Consider the following 27,760-nt stretch of genomic DNA (forward strand, 5'->3'; position numbering starts at 1 on the left):
CAAGGGATTTTCTGAGGCTTTCCTCAAGTTGGGAAATCACTTGCCAAGGCTGACTGACCTCTGATTTACGACGGGATCTCCCTGTGACGAATCCACCCACCATCCACTGCCCTCAAGGAACAGAGGCCATCCCTCTCTGGCCACTCTTGGGAATCACTTGGGGAACTTTTGACAAAGCTTCCATCCATATCCTCACCCTGCGTCAATGAAATCAGAGTCCCTGAGTAGTAAAGCTTTCCAGTGCCCAGGACGGGGAGTGTACTGGGAGGTGCGGGGCCTGCTTGTTCCCCTGAAGGCTTGAGCAGGGAGCATGGCCTCACTGTATGGCTTCCTTAAGTGACCTTAAATGTATGATTATATTTATACTTTTTAAGTTTTAAAAGTATGATTATAAGGTTTAATCAAAATCAGCACTTGTTCTATAGCTAGCTACACACTCATTAATGGACACCACATTGTCAGAGCTGTCCCTTCTCAAGGTACACGCAACAGATTTTCACTATAAACCCAAGTTTTTTCTTTTTTGCCTCAAACATTGTTCCCTCTTAGCTGCATCTCAATCCCTTTTTCTGGGCTGCTGTTGGTTGTCTCCAGAGATACTGAGTCACAGGTCTGGAATCCAGTGATCATAGTTATGACCTTTGATCACATTCCTCCAAGACCCTTTGGCACAGTTGGTCTTACTTCTTGGCCTGACCCTACAGTCACTCACTCAGGGGCCCCTGGTTGCTAGATGAATTGTGAGTTCTGCTTTATAAAGTCTGAACTGAAATTCCTTCTTTTTGAAGAGCAGGAGGACTTATCCTTTGGAGTTTATATTGATTTTGTCTCATATTCAGGACATACTTTCTACTCTTTCCTAAAGAAATTATCCCTTTAGAAACTGGCAGGCACAGTCTCCCCTCACTTGATCAGAATACACAGAGTCCACTTTACCCATCATCTTGCATTACGTGTCCTTAGCCTTCCTGCACAGCAGGCGCACTGCTGCCATCTGCAGAAACCACACTCTCTCTAATCAAAAAAGATGAGATCTGGAGGCACCCTCAGCATCCCAGCACCAGAGCCCTTCCCTGTCACAGCCCAGAGCCACCCTGTGCTGGGAGGAGACAGAAGATGGTACCTCTGGGAACATTAGTGCAGGAAGTGGGTCCACCAGTTGCAAAGACACACCCCAGAATGGGGTGGAATCAGGGTGGAGCTCCGCACAACTAGCAGCCCTCTCTGAATTAGTAGCCAGAATATTGTAGCAGGGACTGAAGGACAGGAAGATCTCATTATCTAGGAAGGATTATCATTACGGGAGCCCTGGAGAGAATAAACACGGGTGGGCTCCGTCTGTCTCTGCAAATATGAATGCGTGTCTGGGAGCTGGGTAAATGGGAGTTCAATCTGGTTTGGGTTTAATGAGTGAAGCCAAGATACTCTCAAGCACATGCTTCCTCATTCTAAATGGAAGTCTTCTCTAAGTGAATTGCAAAAACCTCTGATAATTGCATTTTGCAAATGGCTAATTGAAGTAAGCCTTGCAGCTCTATCCTTACCTTTCTGGGAGGGTGGCTTTCCAACCCCTTGCTCTTCTCTAAATCAGCTCAGCTGAACAGCAAACAGCTGCAGGGAGGAGCCTGCCGCAAGAGAGAGCTGCTTCTCTGGAAGGTGAGGAGTGTGATGGGCATATTGGCAGATGCCCCTGAGGCACAGCTCAGATCTACTCTTCCTGCAGGTTGGAGATTGGACCATTGACTTCAGGAGTCTCCACCTAGGGTTTTAGAAGAAAAAAGAAGGACGCTTCTCCCACCATGGCTTTACAATGTCCTGGTAATGGTTCAGCGCTTTGGCCTCTGTTGGTGATCGGCAGTGGCTGGCGATAGCTTGATAGTGCTGTCTTTAACCCCTGCACCACCAGGGAGGCCCCAACCTGCAGAAGGTTTTAAGGTCTTCTCTGACATAGACCTCATACTGGCTGCTTCGGAGGTTGAGCTGTGCTCTAGAAAGAAGCCAGGAGCCATAGGAAGAACATGGACATGTGTACCAGGACAGGAAAGAGGAGGGCTGGTAGTGGACAGCCCCTTCCTTGCAGAAAAGACATTCTTTAAATCTCATAAAGAGGTATAGGGACCTAAATTACTGAAGGATAAGGATTATTTGCCCAAATTTTGACTCAATAGCTCTCATTGGTCTCCTTCAAAACAAACTGGGAATTCCTCACATTGCAAATGACCTTTCTTATTTAGGGATCAGTAATTCCATTCATAAATGAATACCATAACAGAGAGATCATGTTCTAACATCGACCTTAATAGTTGGGTGTGGTATTTCACAGCTACTAAATCAAAGACCTTCTTGCCAACCAACCAAAGCAGCCCACTGATTTCACACAAACGTGATGTCATTTTGTCTCTCAAGACCTGTCCACCTTCGGGGACTCTCGGGACTCCCTTGGAAGACCTTCCATTCTTCTTTCTGAAACCACCCATGGCAATTTGTGTAAGAGTCCAATAAAATAGAATCATGCAAAGGACTGATGAAACATTTTCCTCATACTGAACTGGGTAACATCCTCCAGACAACGTGTGGGCACTTATTTCTACAGACAGTGTGCTATGTGCTTACTAGACATCACTCATAGTGCAGGAAGAAAAGATATTTCCTTTTTTTTAAGCAAAATGATTAATTTTTCCAAGAGACTGAAAGCATGGATAAAAAAAATCCATAAAGATTTCATATAAGCAGGAATTGAACAATTAAATACTGTGGTCATCAGTCTTTCTGCCTTGCGGAGTCATAGCTCTGAGCCACAAGTTAAATTGTTTAATCAAGAATGGCCACTAAATAAAAATGAATCATTGCACACCAGGTCTTTTCCATATTATAGTGCAGTTTTCCTTACAACGTGGAATTCATTGTTTTGCCAGTGATATTTCTGTTTTAGTGGGTGATGTCTCGTTTACATAGGAAAGAGAAACCAGGCAAATTTTGCCTATACAGTTTAGTATCCACCATGGGACTCAATCTCATTTTAAAATAACCACCCCCCCTCCCCACCAATGAATCCATTTCACAAATAGACTTTCTTTATTGTAGAGAACCCATCCTCCTTTCAGATCAAAAGTCTGCCTGTGAATCTTTCCCAGAGCAACAAGGGACTCACGAGGTGGGGATTTATGACCTGTGGATGCAGTGTGTACTAAAATGGTTCAGCTGACCATAGAGCTTCTGGACACCTTTTCTGGCTCCGTGTTTTTCAGATGCCATGTTTTGACACATTAGTAGGTGATGAAATAAATCTCCTGGTTTGCAACTAGCTTTTTGAAAAAACAAAATAGAATTAAAAAACTAAACCGGAGTATTGCAAGTCAGAAAGGATTGTTTTGTGAAACTCTGGTTTCCCTGTGCGCGTGCATGCTGTGTGACAATGTGCCACGGTATTTCTTACAATGGGTCACTGACAAGGAATTTGGAAAAACACAGCTCTGATTTACTACCAGAGGGAGAGGTCATTTTATGCAATTACTCTTGGAAATCATGCATTTGAACTTAAAGCAACAGCCATGACAACAGAACAGCAGTAACAAACACAGTCAATGTGGTCATGGGCTTGTGAGTTGTCAGGGGCAGAGTTCAGTAGAGTGAAAATAAAAATTCCTGGATTGTTTTCACGACTTGTGATTAGATTCCTGGAATATACCTTGAGCCTGGGAAACGGCAGACCTTCATGGGAGAAGTTCCACATCTCCTCGTGGTGGGTCCAAACTGTAGCCTGGCGGCTTCTGGTTAGGAAGTGGGTGCAGAGGCACACGCAGATCTGCCAGCCTGCCTTGGTGTTGGTGAGGGCCCCTAAAGTACCAGCTGCTGGTCTTGCTAGGGGTGTAACAATGATATGTTTGAGAAAGCTTCTCCTTAAGTCACAGACTAAGTCAAGATGTCTCTGCCATTTACTAGCCCTTGGCTCAAACATTTCAAAACTCTCCAAACCTTTGTTTCTCATTTGAACAATGGACATAAGAACTACTTCTACTTTGTGACTTTGCTATAAAAGTCAAGTGGAGAAACTGATAGCATTTAGCATAACAAATGTGAGTTCCTTCCATTCACCTAGTGTTGCTGGGCCACGGAACAACCATCTAGCAGGAAGGCCAGCGTTACCCCTAGAGTGAGGTGTGCAAGGGGAAGGAATGGGAGCAAGAAGGGAATGGCTCAGAAGCCAGGTCAGAGCTGTAAACAGGCCCCTCCCCTCAGTGGGAGCTGCCGTCCTCCTTCAAACATCCAGGCCTGGGCTGTGATGTCCTTGTGACTTGCCCTGACTCTGGATGCTGCCACTTCACACCCCCCCCAACCCATCCTGCTCTCCCCCTGAGGGCTGAGGGCAGCTGCCAACTTTGCCAATTTGTCCTCCACTTTGAGCCTGTGACCTTAGCGCTGGAGGAGTCCACCTCTGCCCCCCAGCAGGAAGAGACTGTTGCCGGCCACCCCAGCTCTCTCACCACATGACCATGTGTGACTGTCCCTCAGGTGGAAGATATCACCAACAGCCACGAGGCTGCTCTCCTGGAGATGGAAAATAACCACACGGTTGCCATCGCCATCCTGCAGGATGACCACGACCACAAAGTGCAAGGTAGATCCCAGCCCCATGTGCACGGCGGCGGCAGGGTGGCTATGCTGTGCCAGCCCAAGCTTTCCCCTTCCTCTCTCCTCCTGCCCTTTCCTCTTTCCTTTCTTCCTCGTGTGACCTTTGTGCTGGCTCCAGGATGCAGGTAACTGCTTCTTTCCTCTGAAGCTGTTGCTCTCCCTCTTGCCTGGATTTTGAATTCCTGGGGACCTGTAACAGGTGACAGATGCCAACCTGGGTTCTACCCCTGGGTTTCACGGAGCTGGTATGGGTGCAGCCTGGGCTTCAGGAGTTTCTCAAGTCCTGGGTGATTCTACTAGGTGGCCAGTTTGACAGCCACCATTCCAGAATCAGCGTGGAAATCCTGGGTTTTATGTGTTATGTGGCCTTACAAAATTAAATGGCAACGCCCATCTGCCTACACTGCTCCCACATTTGCGGTGTTCGTGGAGCCAGAGCGGCATCTGCATGGATCTGGGTCTCCCCCTCTGATCTATCTACCACCTTCACTGTAGGCCTAAGGGGAGTCTCTGAATCTTTCTTTTGACATTTTTGTAACTTCGAATTATCTTTGGGTACTTAAGATTTTATGTGGGTTTTAACAACAACAGCAACATTTGCTAAGTACCGCTAAGATTTCCTTTGTATAGGCAGCTTTTTACACTTTGAACATGTATTTATCTTAATATAAACAATTTGTTTTTTAATTTCCCTCCCTTCACTTTTTTTCCCAGTTAGCTGATGATTAAAGTATATTAAAACAATGGAATTTACCCACTGTTATATGTTCTTTAAAAACAATGAAATTTAACAATAGGTTAATGAACTTTTTAAATTTGAGAATTTACATAAATTTTTTAATTATTTTTTTGAATGTTCTATGTAACTACAAACCCACTGAACAGTAATCAATATTCACATATTTGCCTCCTTTAGGCACCAGCTCCACCAATTCTGGGAACTATTAGTACATGAAAAAGCCCAAACTGGAGGCAAGAGAGATGAATTTCCTAAGAACTAGTTAAACATCTCGCCTGCATCCTGACAGCATGCCTCACACTGTACCCATGCCAGTATGTTGAAACTGTTAGTGGAGGGCCTCCCTGCTGGCGCAAGGGGCTAAAGCACTGCACTATGAAGCATTCCAAAGCCTCTGCAGCACAAGTTCAATCCCTGGCCGGTCAGGGAGCAACCCACATGGCACGGCAGACCTCTCCTGTCTTGCCTGCTGCTCCCCTCAGCCGTGAATTTTGGTCATTCTGCCTGTTCTGTTCCCCACTCTGTCTCTGGTGAATCCTCTCACCCCCGCATTTCTGGCCTATACCCCAGATCTTGTATGCATAAATAAATAAATATTTAAAAGAAAAAAATAAAGAAACTATTAGCAGAAATGGGCCTGGGTTCTGATGCTGTATGTCACCACGGAAAGTCAATAAGCAGAGACAGAAATTGAATCTATAAGTGTTTTTATTTATCAGATCGCTGGTCATTGATCTGTGCAAATGGCGGGCATACCATCCTGATATCTCATCTCAAGCTGTCCTTTTTTTTAAAAGATTTATTTATTTATGCATACAAGAACTGGGGTGTAAGCCAGAGGTGGAGGGTGGGTGAGAGAATTCACCAGAGAGAGTGAGAGCAGAACAGGCAGACCTACTGAAACACACTGCTGAGAGGAGCAGCAGGCGAGGCAGGAGAGGTCTGCTGAGCCATATGGGTAGCTCCCTGGCCAGCTGAGGATCAAATTCATGCTGCAGTAGCCAGCGATAGCTTCATAGTGCTGTTTTTAACTCCTGTGCCACCAGGGAGGCCCCAGGATGGCCTTTTTATACTAGGATAGACAAAAACAATCATAAGCAAACAGCCCATCAGAACAGCCTGTCACAATTGATGTTTCTGGTATTCATCATGTTCAGCCCCCAGTTTTCTTGACCCTGGTACATCCTGGCCTGCTGATCCTGGTTAATTTCTTCATCAGAGCAGGAATCCCAGTTTAAAGCAAAAGAAAACAGGTCATCAGTCATATAGTGTATATGTGCAGCCTGAGCTAGGTGTGTACATGCAGATTCCTACACTAGGAAATGGTGCCATCTCTTCCTCCCTAGCCCTTTATCAGAGCCACCTGGAGAGGTATTTTTAATTCTGATGTGTAGAGTTCATCATGGAGATAGCAATTTAATTCCTCTGGGGTACAACCCAGGCATCAAGATTTTTTTTTTTTTTTTTTTTTAGTATTTTAAAAGGACAGGTTTATTAGGATAAAAGGGGGAAAAGAAAAAATAGAGGCACCTGAATAGACACAGGTGGGTAAGAGTTGCTGCCATTGAAAGGTACAGGTTTGTTAAAACAGACTCCTGCATGATGCAGGCAGACAGTCTTGGGACAAGAACTGCTGGCTTTGGGATTTTTAAAGTTCCCCAGGTTATTCTAATATGCAGCAAAACTTGAGGTCTGTAGTCTTAGAACAAAGTATTAAGCACAGGACAGACTATGGCCTTAAAATAATGAAATGTGTTATGGGTACAGAGATAAGAGTCTTGGTTTAAACTATCTCTAGGATAGACGTTGAATCTTCATTTAGGGTGTTGGAGTCATCTGAAAATGCCCTAAAACCCATCACTGCACCATAGGAAAATGGCCCCTGGAAAGGGAATATAAATATAAGCCACGGTGTTGCCTTTTGTGTCTGGATCTTGCTATGAATAGACCTGGCAGATTTTTCTGACTAATGAAATCATATTTAGATACAATATCCAAGGCCTTTGAATTATACATAATAGCAGAAGAATGTAGGCATATATAATGGTAGCTTTAAAAAAAATCATTATTATGGTCAGGATGATGCTCGCAATGACTATTAAAGCTAATCATTTAGACAGAGGAGACAGACCAGAAAGCCACATGGTTTATGTCAATGAAATCAGCACAAACTTTTTTCCTAAATGTAAATTTCAGCTATAGCAATTGTATTTCTTAGAGACCTTTACCATCATTAGTTAAGAGATTTGGGTCAATGGAAACCACAAAGTTTTCCTAATTGCAGCTCATGCCAGCCAGAATGATAATTGTTGGTCTCCGGTTCTTTCCTGTTCTAAGCATATGATCCAGGCTGATTAATGAGACCTTTCCTCCCTCCAGTTACAACACAAAAACAAATTGCTTGTGTAGCCAGAATGTGATGGGCTTTACCCAGCTAATAAGACTGTTCCCATCTGGAGGAAAATAGAATCCATTTGCTTAATAACTCTTACATGACATCTCTTTCTGCCTAACTTGCAAATTATCATTGTATGACACTTTTCACGAATTAGAATTGTTTCAAACTCTCCAAGAGGAACCAGTTCAATTAGTCCTTCCTTCTGTCTAGTATCTTTGCTTTGACTCTTTGCTCAAGCAAATCCTAGAGCTCTGGTTTTCCAAGTGTGGCCCAGCAGCCGCCACAGTGTCTTTGCAGACTCAGCTCTGCCCCTTTCACCTGGCATCCATTCCCCTCAAGCCCACGCTGGCAAGATGACTCCAAGCTCCTTGGGCTCTTCCCTTCTTCAGCCCTGATCTGGGCTGCTTCATGGGAAGAGTGATCCTGGCAGAAGAAAATGGAGATTTAACATTGACTACCCAGTTGTTTCACCATCAAGAAAAGTTAGAGCACCAGTGAGTGCCTAATCAGTGGCCTGATTTGGCCAGGATGTTGGTACAACAGGGTATAGGCATGTGAACGTGTGTGTGTGTGTGTGTGTGTGCAAGTGCACATGTGCAAACACATGTGCTCTGTTTGCTTCCCTCCCTTATTTCTGTCCTCTTGACCACTTTCTTTCTCCCTTTCCTATTCTTTCTTTCTCTCCAAATAATGTTAACTAAGTAATATTACATACAATTTCAAACTAATGGAGGAGTCTCTTAAGTATACCAGTGTCCCTAAGTCCCTAGTCTTAACCTGACAAAAGAGTCATGTCTGATCCTTTTTACAAGAAAGACCAACTTAACAATTTGATGTTTTCTTTCCAGAATTGATGTCTACCCATGAACTTGAAAAGAAAGAATTGGAAGAAAATTTTGAAAAGCTGCGACTGTCGTTACAGGTTAGTATTGCCAGCTCCAGTATCATAATGGTAGCATCATTTTTCCTGTTCACAAACATTTATCAAGTACCTGCACATGCTGGGTGCTGTACTAAGTAAGCATCGGAGTATCGAGGTAAATGAGGCATGCTCCCTTTTTTAAGAAATCGACTGTCTGCTCAGAGAGCTATCGTGCAAATAATGACAGAGAAGCACACAAGGTAACACATACTTGCTCCAAATGATTACCGCCATCAGTGAGTCCTGCAGGACTCAGGGCAACAGCACTGCACTCGCTAGGTTAGAGGAGTAAAAAGCTGTTGGAAGAAAGAGAGGATTTGGGAGGAGAGTTTTCTAGGCAGAGGGGATGGTATAAAGAAGGTTGTAAAGGACAGATGGCACAGGATATATGCTCTGTGCTTTATAAAAGGGACTTTCATTCCCTGGAGGTGGGTAAGATGAAAATAACTTCTCTGCCTCTCACTGTTGACGTCCAGAAAATGTGGGTCTTCATGCCAAAGACCTGCCTGGCTTCTTTCTGACCTTAAGGGGAGTAGGAAGAGTCTCTCAAATCTCATGCACCTCCTTCCAGCTACTTCCACTGACCACCCCAGCCCTCAGAAGGGCTGCCTCGGAAGCTGCCGTGGCCCCACTTCCACTCCACATCTCATAGTGAGATTATTTTTTTAACTTTAAGGACACACATCTGGAAATTGTGGAAGGTGATTACCATAACTTTAATACAATGGCAGGGATTTTGCACTTTCAGTGACTCACTTTCTCCTGAAAATTTTCATTGCACAGCACTTGCCTTGCCAAGAAAAGAACGCGGAGTTGTGTCACTGCTATTGAGTGTACTAGTTTCAAATCTGAAAATGGGAAACTGCTGCAGGCCCACCCCCAGCCCATCTACCGAGAGCCCGGTGTGTCTGTGTCATCCTCACGGGGCCTATCTTGGGCAAAGTCACCCAAATCACTTCCTGCACCCCCACATCCCACACCAACAGGTACATCACCCTCAGGGAATACAAACCAGGCATGAGACAGAGAGTCACAACATGAATAGTTACAAAACTCCATCCAGTTCAAAACTAAAAGCCGTGAGAGTTTTGTTTACCTGCGTCTGCCACTGATAACGATAGGTGCGCACTGCAGGCATTTAGTTACAACTCTCCACGGGCAGGAGTGATGTGGGCCGGGACCACTTGGTGCAAGGAGGTGGCATTTCTCCAGTTAACCTCCCCAGTCTACTGGCACCCAGAGAAACCGGTGTGATAGTAAAAGTTAGCTTTGGGTGTAATCTTCACTGCATCTCCTATTCCTAGCTTTGAAGTTGTGGACTATTATGTAAACTCTATAAACCTTTGTTTACTCATCTGCAAAATGGGGATGACAGCAGTTCCTCCCCGGTGGTGTGAGCAGATAAAAAGAGAGAATGTGTGTATACTGGATAGCACTGGCTGGTGTAAGTGCTAATAAGTTGCAGCTATTGCTATTATAGTAGTTTCAAGCATGGCTTCCTTTATTGCTGTCAGCCTTGTCTTTACAATTATCATGCACTGGCTTGCTCCTGAGTGGCTTATGTGAGCCAGGTCACCAGCTGGGTCTTTGTGTCTCTTAGTTTGACATAATGGGGGTCCCCCAAGGTGAAAGACACCCTGTCCTGTGGGGTGGCTCAGGCACCCTTGTGTGTCTGTTGAATCCATTTTGAGTAAAGGTGAATAAGGCAGAAAAATCACAATATGACATTTTAGCTCCATCCTCAGTGGCATGTACCTGATGACTTTTCCATTGATTTGTTTGTTAATGGAGGAAGAGAAGCTTGAAAGAAATGCTTCCTCTGACAATGCTGAGAGGTTTGGTATAGAAGCCGTGTAGTGATACTGTCATTTTCATGCTATTTCTAGAAGCAAACTGCTTTAGTGCACTGGGTGTGCGCCAAGCCTGACTGGGATTGCCCTGGGCTGTTATTTACATTCCCCAGCTCATGGGCTTACAAGCTCCCACTGATAACTATACTGCACTGATGCACAGGAATTTCAGTGTAATGGCACTGTAGGGCTTTTATTTCTTAAACAGGAATTAGAAATAACTGGAAACAACAAAAATGAAAAAGGACCTGCCAAGGATAATTTGCAAAACAGGTTCTCCTGCCATGAGGAAGAAAGCAGTCAAGCCAGCCCTCCTACACTGCAGTGTTAGTATATAAGATGGCATCATTTATATCCCAGCTCCTGTTATTTGATGCAATGAGGCCAATTCTCTTGCCAGAGGTTTTCATGGGAAGTTCCTAGTCTCTAGGAACTTTTAATGTTACACAGATGGTATCATTGCATAGAGGACTGAAATACCCCACGTGAAAGAGGCACCATCGCTTCACTTCACTTGGGCATCAAAAGAAAGCCTGTTCTGGCATCGTGGCTGGGCTTCATGATCAGTCATGGCTGGAATTGTCAGGGGGATGGGTCAACGGAAGTACATCTGCCTTGAAAGCCAGGGAAAGGGCTTCTCAAACACGCCTTTCAGCCTCCACAGCAAGGCTGTGCCATAGCTGGTGTGTGCTGGGAGCCAGGCTCAGCAGGGGAGCAGATCTGAACAGGGAGGACAGAGGAGGGACATGCAACCCAGCCATGAGGCCCAGAGAGGCTTAGCAGAGCATGTGAGCTGGGAATGATAGGGAGTCTCTGATGAAGGCACTGCCAACATGAGAGCTGGAATATAAAATAAGGGATGGTGTGAGCAGGGAATATAACATTAGGGGTGGTGCAGCAAGACCCCAGATTGGGAGACAAGTAAAGTCAATGGGGAAGTACATCATGCAGCATTAGAGTATGCACTGCATCTTGAGGGTGCTGGGGTTTCACACAGGGAAATGACAATTCACTTTTGCACTTTCAAAAGCTCCCCCAACTCCAGCATGAGGGCTAGGGGATTACAGTGCATGTGTCAGATCCAGAAAGAGCCAGCGGGATGGCATCAGGTAGAGGGTGTGGGGTCAGGAGAGCCTGTGTATTCCAGGGAGGAGGTGGAGTCAGCAGGATTGATCCCTGACTTGACAATTAGTGTGATTGGAGGTGGGGGGAGGGTCTCAGGCAGAGAGAGAAGTCAAAGATGGTTTGACAGTTTCTGGAATGAACCTTACAAACAACAACAGTTCTTTAAGATAGATTCACTGTCCCTTCTAGAGTCAGGGGCTAGAGGCCCCCTGGACCAGATGTCTTTCTTTGCTGATTTGGTGAGACCAGATATTAGTTACTAAATACTTGCCCTTCATAACCTTGTAACTGGGGAGCAGTCGGAGGACAGAGACTTCTTCAGAGGTGCTCAGGGTAGGCCACTGCTGTAACACACACGCGCACACAAAAAAACACAGAGCCCTTCTGTGATGTGTTCTGGACAAGGTCCCAGGATGGGCGAACAGAGGGGAGCAAACTGCTCCCCATGACACCCTTTGTGTGGAGCCCCATGTGAGGGGAGAACCATGTAACCTCTGGCCTTGCCCTGTGAGGAGTACCCCAGGTGCAAGCTGAGGACAGAGGCAGCGAGAATTGAGGCTGGGAGGCAAGAAGCCTGGCAGGAGGTGTGTGAATGCCACGTCAGAGCACTTCACCTTGGGGGTGGTGGCTTCTTACAGGGGGTGCCTTTGCACAGCTTTCCAGGCTGCAGAGCCTGCAGTAGACCAAGCTGGATTCTCGTGTCCTTACTTACAGGACCAGGTGGACACGCTGACCTTCCAAAGCCAGTCTCTGCGGGACCGGGCCAGACGCTTCGAGGAGGCTCTGAGGAAAAACACAGAGGAGCAGCTGGAGGTAGCTGTGCTGTCCAGGTGTCCCACACCACACCCGAAGGCCACCCCCCTGCCCCAAGGCATTCCTGCTGAACCTCACTCAGAAGCCCAGTGGCTTCCTCAGGGTCTCCCCAGGTCTTCCTCAGGGCTTGTTGGAGCTGATGTGCTGCTAAAGTGACAGGTGGTCAGGACCTCCCTGGCATTTTAAGCAGGGTCCTGTCAACACCTCTCCTGAGACAGAGCACAGCGTGGGTTTCTCCATCTCCCTGTTACTCTTGCCAAATTCCACACCAGCCACGGTCTCGGAGCTCCTGTGATAAGCAGAACCTGGGGTGCTCCTCCATGGCCAGGACATCCCCCCATCCGACCCCTGGCCCGTTCTTCCCACTTGGGTGTAGACCAGCACAGGAGGCCCCACTGAAGTGTGAGCTATTAGGTCTAAGGGAACTTTTTCCAGAAAAGTTGACAAGCTTCCTTCCCTCTGATGTAGCGTTGCCAGATAAAATACATGACACTGTTAAATTTGAATTTTACATAAATGAATTTTGTAGACTATGAATGTCCCACATGATACTATACTTACTATACTTAAGTTATCTGAAATTCAAACTTAACCAAGTACCTTATTTTTTTGTTGTTTTTGTTACATCTGACAACCTTACTTTGATATTTCTTTTTCTAAAATACCTTTTCTGATTTTTAAACACTTTGCTCACTTCTTCTGCGTGGGCTGGGTTGGGGGGCCTCTGCATGGTCACAGGTGGGCCTATTAATCCCTACCTGCTTTTTGAATCAAGATGTCTGGTGGCTATTAAAAGCAATGACGGATTTACTTTCTACCCCTGGTGCCTCCTTTGTGGGGTGAGCTGGTAGTGTCCAGACAGTCCAGCATCCAGACTTTTCAGGGGATGATGGCTTCTCCTCTCCTGTTCGTCAAGGAGCTGGATTTTTACAAGTGTTCCCTGTGGGAACTCGTGGGCATCTTTAGCAGGCAAGGTGGGGAGGGTTTTCTTGCTTTATTTTTGTGCCATTGCCTATTGGGAAGCCTGCTAATGACAGCTAGATTTCACTGATTTCCGAATGTGGGTGAAGCCTGGCCCTAGCCAGGGCCCCTGGTAAGTAACCTGTTGCCCTCTGCCCTGTAGGTTGCATTGGCTCCCTATCAGCACTTAGAAGAAGACATGAAGAGTCTGAAGCAGGTGTTAGAGATGAAGAATCAGCAAATACACCAGCAGGAAAAGAAAATTATTGAGCTGGAAAAACTGGTGAGTAGATCTATTTCCTGGGGAAACACACCACAAGTGGCATTGCTTACAGCATGGAGCAGTGGCTCCTTAACCTACCCATAACTTACAGCCAAGCAGAAAATTCCATAGCTGCATCTGAAGGCCTGTTGTGGGTAGCCAGGAGCTCTGATGCAGAACTTCAGAGGGGGCCTGGTCTCGTGCAGCTCTGGAGCCCTCCTGATTGCCTGCGGATTGCCCGCCCCCTTCCCCCATCTGTTGCTCTGACTTTGCTGCTGAAGTACCATGTCCTCATTCCTCCTGGGGCATGTGTGAGCCACCTGCACCCATGGGCATTCACTGATGTGTGTGCCGGCACTAGGAAAAGCACTTACACACACTTGCTCTTTCAATCTGACAGCAATCCTATGGAGTACACACACATGCACCTGCTTTCACAGATGTGGAGGTGAGGCCTGGGCCCGAGGCCTGTCTCCCTAGCACCAGAGGGGATACCAGTCTAGTGCTCCAGTTCTCTGCCCTCCCAAACTCCTTGCCTTACCTTTTAGTCTGGCTCCCTCAGAACTAGCAAAGGATGCCTCTTCGGGTGAACAGAGTACCCCAGAGTACCCTAGGTACGCCCTAGGGGATACCATCTTGATGTGGACTGTAACCCAAAGGTCTTATATTCTAATCTTTTTTCTTACTATAGTTTTAAAAACTTTTGATACTATGAATGTAGAATGTATATTAGAGGGAATTATAAGATAAACAAAAATAAAATTCACGTGAGTTAGAATGGAGACAGTCGAGTGAGTTGTACTACAGCATCCTGGGTCACATTGGCCACCTGCACCTCACATTAGCCCAGAGCTCCTTGCCACCCAAAATAGGCCAGGGCTCGAGCCAGCGGGGCCTCCCCACTATCCTCCAGGCCGGGGCCTCACATCCAGTTGTTTCGCCACCCCTGCCCCCCACACACAAGTTTTGGATTTATTTGGCTGTATTTAGCCAGGCATTCTGCAGGCATGCATGACTTCTCATTCCAGAAACACTTCCAAGCAGAGAGCTGATTCAATCACTCCACTTCCTGGAAGCAAAGATAAGGGCTGAGTGAGGTGCCTGGTGAAGAGCCTGGACACAGGCCAGTCCTTTGATTTCTGAGCTTTATTCATGGAACAGACACACTTTTCTTTAAGGATTAGCTATACTAACAGTGAATCTGTCACGTTCTTTTCAAAAAATAATTTATTTCTAAATTTATCTTAGAATGAAATTGTATTTTTTAGGTCGCAGGCCTTCAGAGACACACTGACCAATGGCAAGAATGGCATAAAGTTGCAGGAGAATAACAACCATGTTATTTTCTGATAATGAGCCAAGCTGGTCTTGGGCTTTGTGTTCCTGACTGCTGCGGCCTCAGAAGGAAAACATGTGTCCACGTTATATTTACTTCAACCCCACACTAACTCAGAATGCCATGTAGTGCCTGCTTGCCCGCTCAGGGATGCTGACTCGGCACACTTGAAGCACCAGGGGACCGGTTAGCCCAACTCAGTCCTGGTGGTGCTCAAAGATTATCTCTGACAATGGTAAGGCCTAGGGACACTCATCTCTGACAATGGTAAGGCCTAGGGACACTCACTGTAAGAAATGTATTCTATACAAGAAACCAACATATACACACACATGGATAATATATATAAAATTCAGATATATATATAAAATATTACTTTTACTATATGCAGTACACTCAGGTATTTTATTTTATTTTATTTAAACAAGAAATGCTGCTCATGTCCCTCTAACCTGATCTTACAACCCACTAGAGATTGCAAACTGCAGTTTTCAAACTCTGATCTTTTTTTTAAGATTTATTTATTTATGCATACAAGAACTGGGGTACAGACCAGAGGTGTGGGGGTGAGAGGATTCACCAAAGACAGAGGGGGGAACAGAACAGCAAGACTGACTGAAATACACTGCTGAGGAGAGCAGTGGGTGAGTCAGGAGAGGTCTGCTGCGCCATGTGGGTTGCTGCCTGCCTGGGGATCGAACTCGTGCTGCAGTGGCTGTGGACAGCTTCATAGGTTGCATCTTAACCCCTTGCACCATCAGGGAGGCTCCCAAACACTGATCTTGATAACCCTAAAAGCCTAGGAGCCTAAATCACTGGTCTATTATCTATCTTAAGGTCTTGCTGAAAACTCTTACTACCACATCCTTTATAGGCAGAAAAGAACATTATCCTAGAAGAAAAGATCCAAGTTCTCCAGCAGCAGAATGAAGATCTTAAAGCAAGGATTGACCAGAACACCGTTGTCACAAGGTAGGTGGCCTCGGTGTCTTCTTACATTGACTCATTTTTCATTTAGCATCCACTGGCCACAAACTTGAACTGAACATCTGTTATGAGCAGGAGTGGTGCTGGATGTGAGGGAGTCAAAGATGAAAGTTTTGGCCATGGTGCTCCAGGGCTTCGCGGTCCAGCTGGCAGGCAGATGTGCAGACCAGTATGTGCAGGGGGGAAGACGGCTGCTAGCATGCCAGGGCTGGGGGCATGACTGCACTCCCTCTGTGCTCCTGTGCTATCCTTATTGTCAGCTGCCACTATTTCAGCCTCCCCGGTGGCTCATCCACACCAGCTCCCCACTGTCCGCCTTTTCTCTTCACCCTTTGGCTTTTGGTCTGTCCCCTGGACACAAGCGCCACCCCTGAGTGGGGCAGAGGGACTGTGAAGCCACTAGGTGTTGGTGGGACGGTTCTGGGAACGAGGTGTGGGCAGGCCAACTGAAAATCATGTCCTGACCTGAATAGTTGGTCACTTCTCCCTTCGTTGCCTGCACCCATTACCCGATCACTCTTAAATTAAGTGCCTTCCAGGATGATTGCTACTTGATTGTCTCTTACTTGCCCCCTGCAGACAACTGTCAGAGGAAAACGCTAATCTCCAGGAATATGTCGAGAAAGAAACCCAGGAGAAGAAGAGACTGAGCCGCACCAACGAAGAGCTACTTTGGAAACTCCAGACTGGGGACCCAACCAGTCCTATTAAACTGTCCCCCACATCCCCGGTTTACCGGGGCTCCTCCTCGGGGCCCTCCTCTCCAGCCAGAGTCAGCACGACACCCAGATGACGCCACCCCGCAACTTATGGGAGCTGCGTCTCCTGTCCACCCACTGTTTCCAACTCGAGGAATAGTGACCATAGGCGGGCCGTGGCCGCCCTGCGCGCATGCTCAGTAGCTGCAATATCTGCATCCTAGGCGGAGTCGTCTTCTGATCCCCGTGTAGACTGTCCTGGTGTTGGCACATAGGAAAGTGTTAACGGTAGTGTTGATGTGCAAACGTTTGACCATAGATAGTCAAGAGAAAGAACGAACAAAATTTTAGTTGTTTTTGAGCAATGAACTTTCACTGCAGAATTTCAGGTTAGTTACAAACAGCTCAGTTTTGAATATACATTGAATAATCATTGTGTACTGCACCAATATGTGTGTATATTTAGACAGAGGGATATACACATGCGGCGATTCTGATTTGCATTTTTTATAACACGAAGTGCTGACATATTTTGATGAAGGTCAGCATTTTTCTAACTTGTGCCTAAGAATTATTGGGAAATGAAAATGCATTTCTACCTAGCTTCCCAGGAATATTTCTACCCAAAATAGAAAAAGGAAAAAAAAAAAAAGATACAGAGAAGAAGCGCCTTTCAACCTGCCACCAAGTGGTACTCTATTTAACACAAACACCAGCGATTTGTGAACGGTAACTGCCTTTAGAACAATCAGCTTCTTAGTCAACATGATGTGAGGTCACTGTTATTCCATTCACAAATTTTAATTATTAATATTCCTGTCATGAGTGAATAAGAGAGAGCACGAGCAGTGGGAAACCCTGTGGGGTTTAGCATTTTGTAGCTGTTACTCATGACAACGAGCCATCTCTAGTCTTGTAAACACAAGTTTTGCTTTCTTCCTAAATGGCATCTTGGCATCTTGCAGCCCTGGGGAAATATGGAAGAGCATGACCTTCTAGAGTGAGGGTAACGATGACCTTGGAGTTGGCCAAGACTGTTGGTGCTCCATCCTCACGAAGGAAAGCTGATAGGGTCTGTATTTTGAGGAAGCACTGAGGAAGAAAGCATCTCTGGAATTCCATTTGGTCTGCTCTGATGTGATACTGTAAATGGTCAACCCACTGAAATATGACCCTCAGACCCCCACTTCATAAACAACCCCCTCTTCAGTTTGGTTCTATAACTCAACCCCATCACAGTACATTCAGATGACTCAGGGGTTCTAGCAGGAGCTCCCAGAAAACCAACTCTCCTGTGCTGGGAGATCAGTTCCAAGCTTTGCTAGATCATCACATGCCCTCCTAGAAACATAGGCATGTTTTCTGCTGGATGATCGAGCAGTGCCACAGCTGACAGTGGTCCCGTCTTAGACCCAGGTTGTTCTTCTCAACAGAGGGACCCAGTGAAACAGCCCGCCAGCAGTCTTGGCTACTGGACTGGCATTTGTTTCTAAAATGATAGAATTAGAATGTGAAAGGTATTCTTGTAGTGCTGTGGAAGATTAGGAGCATGACACACAGAGAAAGTAGTTTTAACAGTTGAAATGATGATGATGATGATGCCTTTGTTTCCTGTTTGTGACAAAGACCCTGTATTCTCTCCCTTGAAATTGTCTCAGTGCTGGGCTGTCTTTAAGAATGCTCAAGGCAAGCAGATCACATGGCAAGGCCCCGTAGGCCAGAGCCATGGAGCAGGGAAGACAGTCCTTGAAAGGGTGCCCAGGGCCCTACCTTTCCCATGCAAACGTGGCCATGCAGACACACCTGGTCTGTGTCCCGTGCATGAGTCAAGGTTGGGCCTCCTGGCCTCAGGTACATCTCATTTCTAGAAAACCTCCTCAGGTCTTCGCCTATCCTGGGGACATATACCATAGACACACATTGAAGAAACATTTTTTTTTTAGTGGCTCTGCATGATGCTGTGATATTAAGTTGGGCATTCCACTAGAATAGATCATGCCACACTGACTAAATACACGATTATTTATTGTTTTAGCAGGCAAGGCCTGCAAACACAAGTTGGGCAGTAGTTCAACTCTTCCAATTAGGAACTACTTCCATTAAGGGCACCTGCTAAATGCAGTTACACAGCAATACAGATTTCAGTGTTATGTTAGAATGTGGTACAGTGTGTTAGCCTATTGCAGTCAAAGTCGTAGTATTGTTAGAGCTAAGTAATCCTTCCTTAGGTGGACTAGAGCTTTACCCTAAGCAGCCCTGACCTTGGGCACTTGAGCTAATTCCCACATGGCCCTGGCTTCCTTTTCATCACGGACACCCATCATGTATTGCTCCTATCCCCAAGCAAGTGGGGCAGCAGATGGCTGTGCCCCCCCTCGCCACTGCATCCCACACACCATTAGGACTTGAAACTCTCTCAACCTGAAAGTTCCCTCTCATCTGCCTCCTTGGCGGGAGCTGTTTCCTCTTACAGACTCAACAGCTTCCCTGCGAGCCTCAGATAGACCCATCAAACCACACCCACCTCTTCTTCACATTTGGGTGCCCCGTCCTGGTCCCCAACCCACCACACCCTGGGGCAGGATTTGGTTGGGTGTCAGGTCGGGCAGGGGCTGGTGGGAGGTTACACTTGATGATTATTTGAATGGGGTCACACATTTCTCTGGCCCCTCCAGTTTCTGTGTTGCATATTTGTGTTTGAAGCATATTAAAATTCACTTGAGGGAGCCTCTGTGAGATGCACGTGATGTAACTTGCCTGTCCCTCTCAGGCTTAAGGAAATTCAGGCTGGGGGTACAAAGCAGGGAGCCCAGGGAGGTGTCTGGCAGGCTGGGTTCCTGTTCTGGGTGCGCCGGGGGTCGGCAGTCATTGAGTCTCAAACATTCCCCACCCCCAACTCTGACTCAGCAGTCTGAGGTCCCCACACCCTTCTTTCTAGTCGGGGGTCTTCAGCAGCCCAGACCAGGATTTCAGGGAGCTCAGTGGCTTTGCTCCACTCTTCAAGTTTGGTTGGGGTGGGTTGGGGTGGAAAAAGGACAAAACATTAAATGCAATCCCTTCATCATCAGTTTCAGTTCAGTTCTCGATGGGCATATGCTGCTTCCACAAAGGGAGCTTGATCTACTCTAAGTCTGTCTGTTTAAATCTGGATCATCACAAGCTCTGTCAGTTAGTGGGGATGTGCCTTCCTGGGGTGGTGGCCACAGTCACAGTTGTTCCTTACTGCACTTTCTCATGCTGACAGGGGACCTGGGACCTTGAGAAGCTGTAGGACTCTCCCTGGAACACCAGGTCAGCATTGCAGCCTGAAAGTCTTTGCTCCCCCTCCACCCCAGACTCAGGTTGGGCTGTGACGGGTTGGGCCAGCCTGACCTTGCAGGTGCCTGCACTGTTGGGGTCACCAGAGAGATGACTAGGTGGCTTTGCAAGGCATACAGGAGTGGCAGCGATTTTAGGGAGACTTCAGCACGTCAGCCCTCCTGAACAACGACTAAACCAGAGACCCTTCTCAGCTACTCCTGGTGCCCTGAGGAACACTGCAGGACCTCTCCCTCTCAGTCCTGCTTCCAGGTTACTGAGGGCTCCTGCCTATTATTAATGCTCTGCTTGTCAAAATCCTGTTAGTTTTAAGGGGTGTCTAGTACCCCACCCCATTTTTATTATAACCACCTTGCATTGTCCCGTGCCCCTATGTGAGCTCAACAGGGCAGTGCCTCCTCTTAACAAAGGAGAAAACCACTGCCTCTCGGGGTGCATTTGTTGGAGCCAGCTTCCTCCTCTCCTCTATGGAGGGGTGGGGCCTGCAGCCAGCCACGGGGACCTTCGGATCACCACTCAAGACACTTCTGTGCCAGGGACCCAGCCTGGCTGTCGCTGGTGGGAGGCTTGGTGGGTGCATTTCGGCAGGAAGGGAGCAGTGGAGGAGTGAGGGTCAGGGGGAAGCCCTGGACCTGGATGCCCCGCTACTGGAGCTGAAGGCGGTGCTCACTGCAGTTCTCCTGGTGGGGCCGTCACCCCATCCGTGGCAATCAAAAGCCATCATCCTGCTCACTTGAACCTTTGGGTCAAATGCTTAAAAAAAGCACTACCACTAACAGCCGGTAGAAAAAACTGGGTTTTGGCTGCTAAAACAGGGGCAATCCATGCACTTAAGTTTACTAAATATATATTTTTTACAGTCTGCTGCTTTTGGACCTCTTGTTTCAAACCTCTTAAAACAAACTCAGGACCTGGGTGTTCTGAACACCAAGCTCCGTGCTTTCCCCTCTCAGCAAGATGGGAAGGTGTGCTGAGCAGAGGCAGGCTAATTGGCCCAAAGCCAAGTCAACAAGTTCCTCCCCCCTCCCCCCCCCACACACCAGCACCAAGCTGGGATCACAGTCCCCCACCCCCAACGCTCCCCACCCCACCCCCGCCCCCACTATAATCTTGGCTAAGTGGGCACTTAGGGGACTTTGTTGCTTTAAGGAGTAACAATTTGAAGCATCCATGGGAAAGTTCAAGCCATACAGCTTCTGGCCTCCCCAACTCAGTCTGAGATCCGCTGGGATTAGGTGCTTGGCCATGCTGAGTAGCCAGAGGATTCCTTCATTAGTGAAGTAGCACCTGTTTCATTCCCTAAGCCTTTTCTCATGTTGCATTTATTTAATGGCTGTATTTATGGCATGGTGGATCAGCTTAATTTGGTAAAACTAAGCTATTGCCTTTGGAAGGGGCTATAGGGTCACCTGCAGTTGGTGTTTCAACCCTCCCTCGCAGTTCGGTGAAGGCCAGGGTGGAATGGGGAATTCCGAGGACACAGCCTGCCCCAGCCTGCAGCATGTTGAGTTCCTTCTGTGACTGTCAAGCTGTGAGGGAACAGCTTTTGAGTCACCAGAGTTGTTTGTAAGCAAACCGTGCAAAGGAAAACTTGCTCCAGGTTACTTTCCCTCAGGCTGCCTGGCGGGCATCTCATGGGCCACTAGGTGGCAGTGTGGGGCCGCGGGAACCTGGCTGCACCTTGCACCCGCTGATGTGGGCTCTTAGCAAATATGGGCACAAAACCAGCAAAGCCACCTGCCCTTTGTCATTTCCCCGTTCTAGACCCCACTGGGAAATCTGGGATATGTTGTGAAGGGGACCCATCTGGTAAGCCAGGTTTTGAGCTCAATAGCATTTGCAAGTTTTCAGCAGCACCTCTAACAGTGAAGTTGCCCCAGGAATGGAGTACAAAGGAGACCCTGCCTGTGCCTGTCCTGGACACACTGCACAGTCCTGGGGCAGGCTGGGATGCTTCCACACCAGGTTCTTTGGTCTAGCTTACCATGTTGTCAGCACAGCACTTGTTGATTGTCCTACAACATTCCTGAGCATGTGGGCAGGCTGCTTTTCTCCCCTAAGACTCTGGTTGTCCTCCCCAGGACTACCCATCCACTGAGAAAACACAAAGGTTAGGTCTTATCTTACTGGCAGGGCAGGGAGCTTCCAGTGCAATCACTGAAGCTTAGCTAACGAGATTAATTTCAGGACCACGCAATAAAATTTGCACCTGGTGCAAGAAAATGAGGGAGCGAGAAATCAAAAATGAGTAACCACTACGGTCCTTCCCTCACCTGCTCCTGCTCTGCTTGCACCCTGCCATCCCTGAGGAACAACCACATTGTGTGGACGTGATTAGTGGAGGGGGTTTTGCTGCACTGACAGCCAAGTCCTTCAGCGGGTGAGCACCCTTTTGCTGACTGTCCAATGGCAGGAAGACCTCTGGAGCCCAAACCCAAGCCAAGTCTGAAGTGGGAGATGGGGAGACAGCATCAGAGGACCCACAGTGAGAATTTGAGGCACTCACTCCCTGATTGAGGTAATAATGGTTGGGGTAAGGATTTCCACCACATGGCTGAAGGAAAGTGAGGCAATAGGGGATCCGACTGTGGAAAAGCAGGAAGAGACCAAAGAAGCAAAGAGCAGGATCTGGAACTCTTCATGGGGCACTGCCATGCTGGGGCCCAGCCGAGAGCTGCCAGAACTCTTGATATCACAGTGCACACAGTGAAGCCACAGACAAATTTATTAGATTTTGCGGAAGCATGAGATGATGTACCACAAAATAGTTTGATTTTACAACATAAAGTATGGTAGGAAGTTGTCAATGTACAGTGTTAGCTTCAAAAATGGAATACAGAAGTTTCACATTTTTTTAAAGGCAATGGAGACTATTGATGCTTGTCCATAAAATAAAAACAGAAGGGAGCAGCAGAAACCAACCTGATTTGAATCTAGCATCAGAATCATAGTATCACAATTTTAAGAAACTATAAGAAAACTATTAGAAAAATAGAACATCAAACAAGCAAAAGATACTATACAATTTACATAATAAAAAACTCCTCTAACAAATGGCTTCAAGTTCAGTAGAAGAAAGTTTACTGGCGACCCCACAGTTCTCCAGGTTTGACAATGAACCAACCCTCGCTAGGACCATCAGCCTTGTGTTCCTTAAACCCACAGACATTGAAAGGCACAACTTAAGCAGGAAACTTAAATATATAATACAACTTCTCATGGGAAAATAAGTCCCAAGCTTAAAAGTTTATCATCAAGAAACACAAAATTATATACTTTGTTAAGCTTAAAAGTCTGAATGCATCTTCCAAGCACGGCTTCCCGGCCCTGCTGGACATGCTCGGCCCTGAGAGAATCCCCTGGACGTCACAGCCACAGTCTCATATCCTGGGGGTTTTCAGGGCCATCGAGGCAGGTGCAGGGGGAGCTGGAGGGCTGCTGTCAACTGTGCCCCGAGGCGCTGGCTGGGTGCATATCCCTTGTGGAAGAGAACACTGCTGCTTAGTGACCAGAGGGACACCGGAGACTCGGGAGTATAGCAGACATGAAAGTTGACTTTTTTTTTTTTTTTTTTTTTTTGCCTGAAAACTCCATCCGACATCGTAATTGCCGTGATGAAATATGGAATGTAGCTTCTCACGCCACTGGATCAATAAAGCATTTCATTGCCAAAAAAGTTGACAGAACTCTGACAAAATACTTCTCTCTCCAAAAGGAGTCTTATGTACAATACCCTCATTGTGATGGCAATCATATACTTTAAATTACATATAACAAGTACACATAACACAGATTTAGCTCCACCGATGTTCACGCTGACGCTTCTGCTGTCATCACACCCCCACGCCCAGGAGTGTGGGTGAGCCGTAAACGCGCCTCTCCACCCAGCCACACCATGACGGGCCTGCCATGGAGACCCTCACGCGGTTCTCAGGTATCAACATAACAGTTGGCTGACAGACATGTACAAGTGGGATGTGCGCATCAGAAAGTATGGGTCCTGGGGCACCGCAAGCAGGTGTTTTCCTGTGGCAAGGCCCTCAGGTACCCATTAGCTCACTTGGCTGGGGGTGGGGGTGGTGGGGTTTATGAGGCATGTCCATGCTCACCTAAGGAACCAGCTTCCCACCTGTAGTCAGTTCTGTCTCCACTGTCAGGGTAGAGGCCCTCCCGTGCATGAAGGTAAAACTTGGTCAGTTCTGAATGCCTCAGTGGTGGGGGCAGAGGGACAAGACCCCATGTAACCCCCTTCCACCCGTCTGAAGCTCAGCAAACGTGTGGCAGCAGTCCACTGGGTGGGATGCTTCATCCAGGGATGAACAGGCTGTGCCCAATGTGCAGAGGGAGTGTGGCAAGGCCTCGGGGGCTCAGGAAACCCGTGTGTTGACTCCCAGGGGCGCGCTGCAGGCAGGGGGCCCCGGTGTCCAGACCACCGCATCAGCACATCAGACTGTCACAGGATACTCAATGGAACAAAACCCAAAGTGGGGGTGGGAGAGATGTCCTGTCTCTGACAGAAGTCGAAGTTTCGCGTTCTTTCTGAAATGGCCTGGGAAAGATGCTTCCATCATTCCTTTCCCTCATTTTGGGAAAACAAATTGGTCAAAGTTGGGTTGAAGGGGTATGAACAGGTGAGGCCCCTTCTAGAAGGGGACTCATTCTCACCTGCCCACTGGGCAGCAGCTTCCCTGGACCCTGGACTTTCCCTTACCTCTCGCTTTTCAGGGACGGCCCCAGGGGTTCCCGTTTGCTTTGTGGGTTTTCACCAGATCATGGAAGCACGAAGAGCAGGTGTGATCGGAGACAGGAAGGGAGGCTTACTCACCACAAGTGGGTCTTTCCACTGTGAGTACCCAGTGCGGGGGCACAGATACAAGTAGACACAATACTCTCAAAGGGAGTGTCTCTAGAAATGTGGAATTTCTGACTATGTAGGAAAATATTGGCCAAGCCATGAAACTGAGAGTCCTATTCTTATCTGGAGGGTGGGGGTAAGGTTGGAGTTACGAGGTGGGAAGCTGGCGGGCACTCTGGGTGGGTTTGAGGGCCAGGGGCGAAGGGTACGGTAAGCAGCAGCGCACTCACACTGTGGGAATTCCTGCGCACACCCTTCCTTCCATCACTGTCCTCACACTCAGAAACTCAGCCACTGTACAAAAGCTATTTTCAAAAAAGGCGCGGGGCCCACCAAACTGCCTGTCCTCTCCCACGCGGGAGGCTCTGCCTCCACCGGGGCTTCTCCAGGAGCCCGGGAAACTGCCTCCCACGCGGTACACCCAGGATTTGGGCCGAGGACAGAGACACCCCTGTCAGGATGGACTTGTTCTGTGCAACACTGTAGGGGGAAGAAGCCCACCTTTGGCTCACAGAATGAAAGATGCTGATAGCTGAAATGTCAACTGTAAACACAATCTCTTAGATGCTGTCTAACACACAAATTTCAGCCAGAAAGAGGTAGTGGGGGAAAAAAATCTCCCCTCCATCATTTCTGGACCCCCTCTTTCCTGATGTGGAAAAACAACAGAAACATCAAGTAAACAGCTCCAAGGCCCCAAGAAGACAGCAGATAACTAAAACCCAACAAAATAAGTTAATATTTATCAAAATATTTTACAGCACCAATCTATATAAATTTCAATACCTTTCTTTGGAAATCCAAGCTTTGGGCTCTGATGATCCTCCCTCTGGAACATTCACAAATATTTAGAAGTTTTTGGCAAGGTGACCAGAGTCTGGGACAAAGGCTGAGTCCTTGGCCATCCACTTTCCTTCCCTCCCTCCAGAGGATGAACCCAGCCTTTTGGCTTTTCCATTAATTCATGCATTTCTCTCCAAGAACAGTGTGGGGCAGAGGGAGGTAAGTGCTGTCAACTCATCACGCTTCCTTCCACCAGATTTGTGTCGAAAGCCACAGGGAGATGAAATGTAGCTAAGCTTTGAAAGCAGCATTTATATTTTCTGCAGTCCAAAATGTCTGTGTCTCTCACCGACCTTCAGTACAGGGGCCCTCCGGTCTCCTGAACGACACTAACTGGAAGACGTGGCCAGGCCCGCGTTTCCTCTGCCCTCCGCCCACAGGAGTGTGTGACAGCCGTGCGTGCTCCAACACGAGGGGCAGGAGTGTGCTGTGCACGGGGACACCAAGGCGGCCGTGGGGCTGATAGTGGCAGAGGGCAGGGTGAGACCCTCACCCATCTAAAATTCGCAGCATTCCGACAACATACATGAGAGAGAAAGCAGGATGACCCCAAGTTGTCTTGTGTGTGGGCCCCACATCTTGAACAAAACACCAATAGCATGGGGGTACATTATTTGGCCGCTTTTCAAGTTAACAACCTTAAGTGCCAGCTTAATTTGATGGAGTGATTCACAACCACTAACAGGAACTGATTTGATCACACATAAGACAGGGCCACAAAGATCATGTCATGGGTCAGAGTGACCATGAGGACCAGCCATTATGCCCTGAAATCTTAGAAGACCCAAGAACCTGACCCACAAGCATCAGAAGGCAAAATTTAACGAAGGAGAAAAACTGAGAGAAGAGGATTCTAAGCCCTACTATTGCGAGGCTGGTCCTTCATAAACATGCCATCATGTTCCAGTTAGGCAGGACACAGCAGTAGTGAGAGGCCAGAAGCAGCAAGACCCGGAGGGTCAGGAGGCAACTCGGCAGCAGGGGCCACAGGCACACACAGCTCAGAGCCAGCCTCCCCGGGCCATCAGGCTGGCCCCCACAGAGCACGCCCCTCTTCCTCAGTCCTGCTGCCAGCGTGTGCTGGGGCCTGTCACGGCCACGGAGCAAAGGTCCTGCCTGAAAAGGGAAGAAGAGTTGGGGGTGACAATTCTAACAACCCCTGACAACTCAGAGGGCAAGAGAGAAGAAAACTGGTTTTGTTTTCCTTTTTTAAGTAAACTGCTGTCCTTTGGCTCTGGGTAGAACTTCTGGAAATAGACTTGTTTCATGGTACTCATCTAGCGTCGGCTGTTTGGGGCTAAGTGTAGTGAGGGCTACATTAAGTGTGGAGTATGCACATTTCCAGTACTCGAACAGTCCCAGGGGAGGAAGTCAGGACTCCCAAGGTAAGAAAAGAAGGTGACCTCCTTTCTACCTGAGGCCTCAGCTGGGTAGTGAGGCATTGACCTGGCGAGGAGAGGGGCAGAGCTGCTTTCGTGGTTTAAAGGGAAGTTGGAGATACAGTGGCCTGTCACAGTCCTAGCCAGGGAGCTGTCAGAGGTGGCCGGAGCCTGTGAGACCCCGCAGAGTGAGTCTGGGCAGGACATGTGAACCGGGGGCTGAGGCTGCAGTTCATGTGGTTGCACCTTCTGCTGCATCGGGGCTCTGTGGATGTGGGTAGCTCCTGCTGCACTGGTGGAGAGAAAGGTGCTTCCATGTCCCCCTGGGGCGTTCCTCAGGGCTGCTGCCACTTCTGGGGGTTGGGGCTCTGTGTCATTTGCAGTGGTCCAAATTGCCGTCAGGAGTCCTTGCTTGGCCAGCAGCCAGGGACGCCTCCACGCTGTGCCGCAGACCATAGCCAAAGTAGATGATGAAGCCTGTGGGCCAAGAGCAAAGAACAGGCCTGAGCAGAGTGAGTGGGGCTCAGGGACTCTGGCAGAGGGTGGCCTCTCCTTGCCACCGCCCTGCCTGAGCCAGAGTAAGTGACCCTCATGGGTTGACTGCCTACATTTGGAGAAACAGCATGACTCTTCAGGTAGGGTC

At 47.7% G+C, this 27,760-nt stretch overlaps 2 protein-coding genes across 17 annotated transcripts in view; one reads left to right on the forward strand and one right to left on the reverse strand.

Moving 5' to 3' along the window:
* Nucleotides 1-17,013, forward strand: part of MTUS2 (microtubule associated scaffold protein 2) — a 567,791-nt gene extending 550,778 nt beyond the window's left edge. The window contains 6 exon segments of the mRNA XM_054701460.1: nucleotides 4,513-4,618; nucleotides 8,618-8,691; nucleotides 12,381-12,479; nucleotides 13,603-13,722; nucleotides 15,912-16,009; nucleotides 16,604-17,013. Of these exon segments, the coding sequence (XP_054557435.1) occupies nucleotides 4,513-4,618; nucleotides 8,618-8,691; nucleotides 12,381-12,479; nucleotides 13,603-13,722; nucleotides 15,912-16,009; nucleotides 16,604-16,817 (711 nt within the window). The 3' untranslated portion in view covers nucleotides 16,818-17,013.
* Nucleotides 17,014-22,753: 5,740 nt separating this feature from the next.
* The window catches only part of SLC7A1 (solute carrier family 7 member 1), a 67,274-nt gene continuing 62,267 nt past the window's right edge, over nucleotides 22,754-27,760 (reverse strand). For all 16 annotated transcript variants that reach the window (XM_037527088.2, XM_054701975.1, XM_054701979.1 and 13 more), the window contains one exon: nucleotides 22,754-27,594. In XM_037527088.2, the coding sequence (XP_037382985.1) occupies nucleotides 27,491-27,594 (104 nt within the window). In that variant the 3' untranslated portion in view covers nucleotides 22,754-27,490. The remainder of the gene's footprint in view (nucleotides 27,595-27,760) is intronic.

The sequence above is a fragment of the Talpa occidentalis genome, unplaced genomic scaffold (assembly GCF_014898055.3).
Source record: "Talpa occidentalis isolate TD23 unplaced genomic scaffold, MPIMG_talOcc4v2.1 talOcc4.5, whole genome shotgun sequence".
NCBI classification, from domain to species: Eukaryota; Metazoa; Chordata; class Mammalia; order Eulipotyphla; family Talpidae; genus Talpa; species Talpa occidentalis.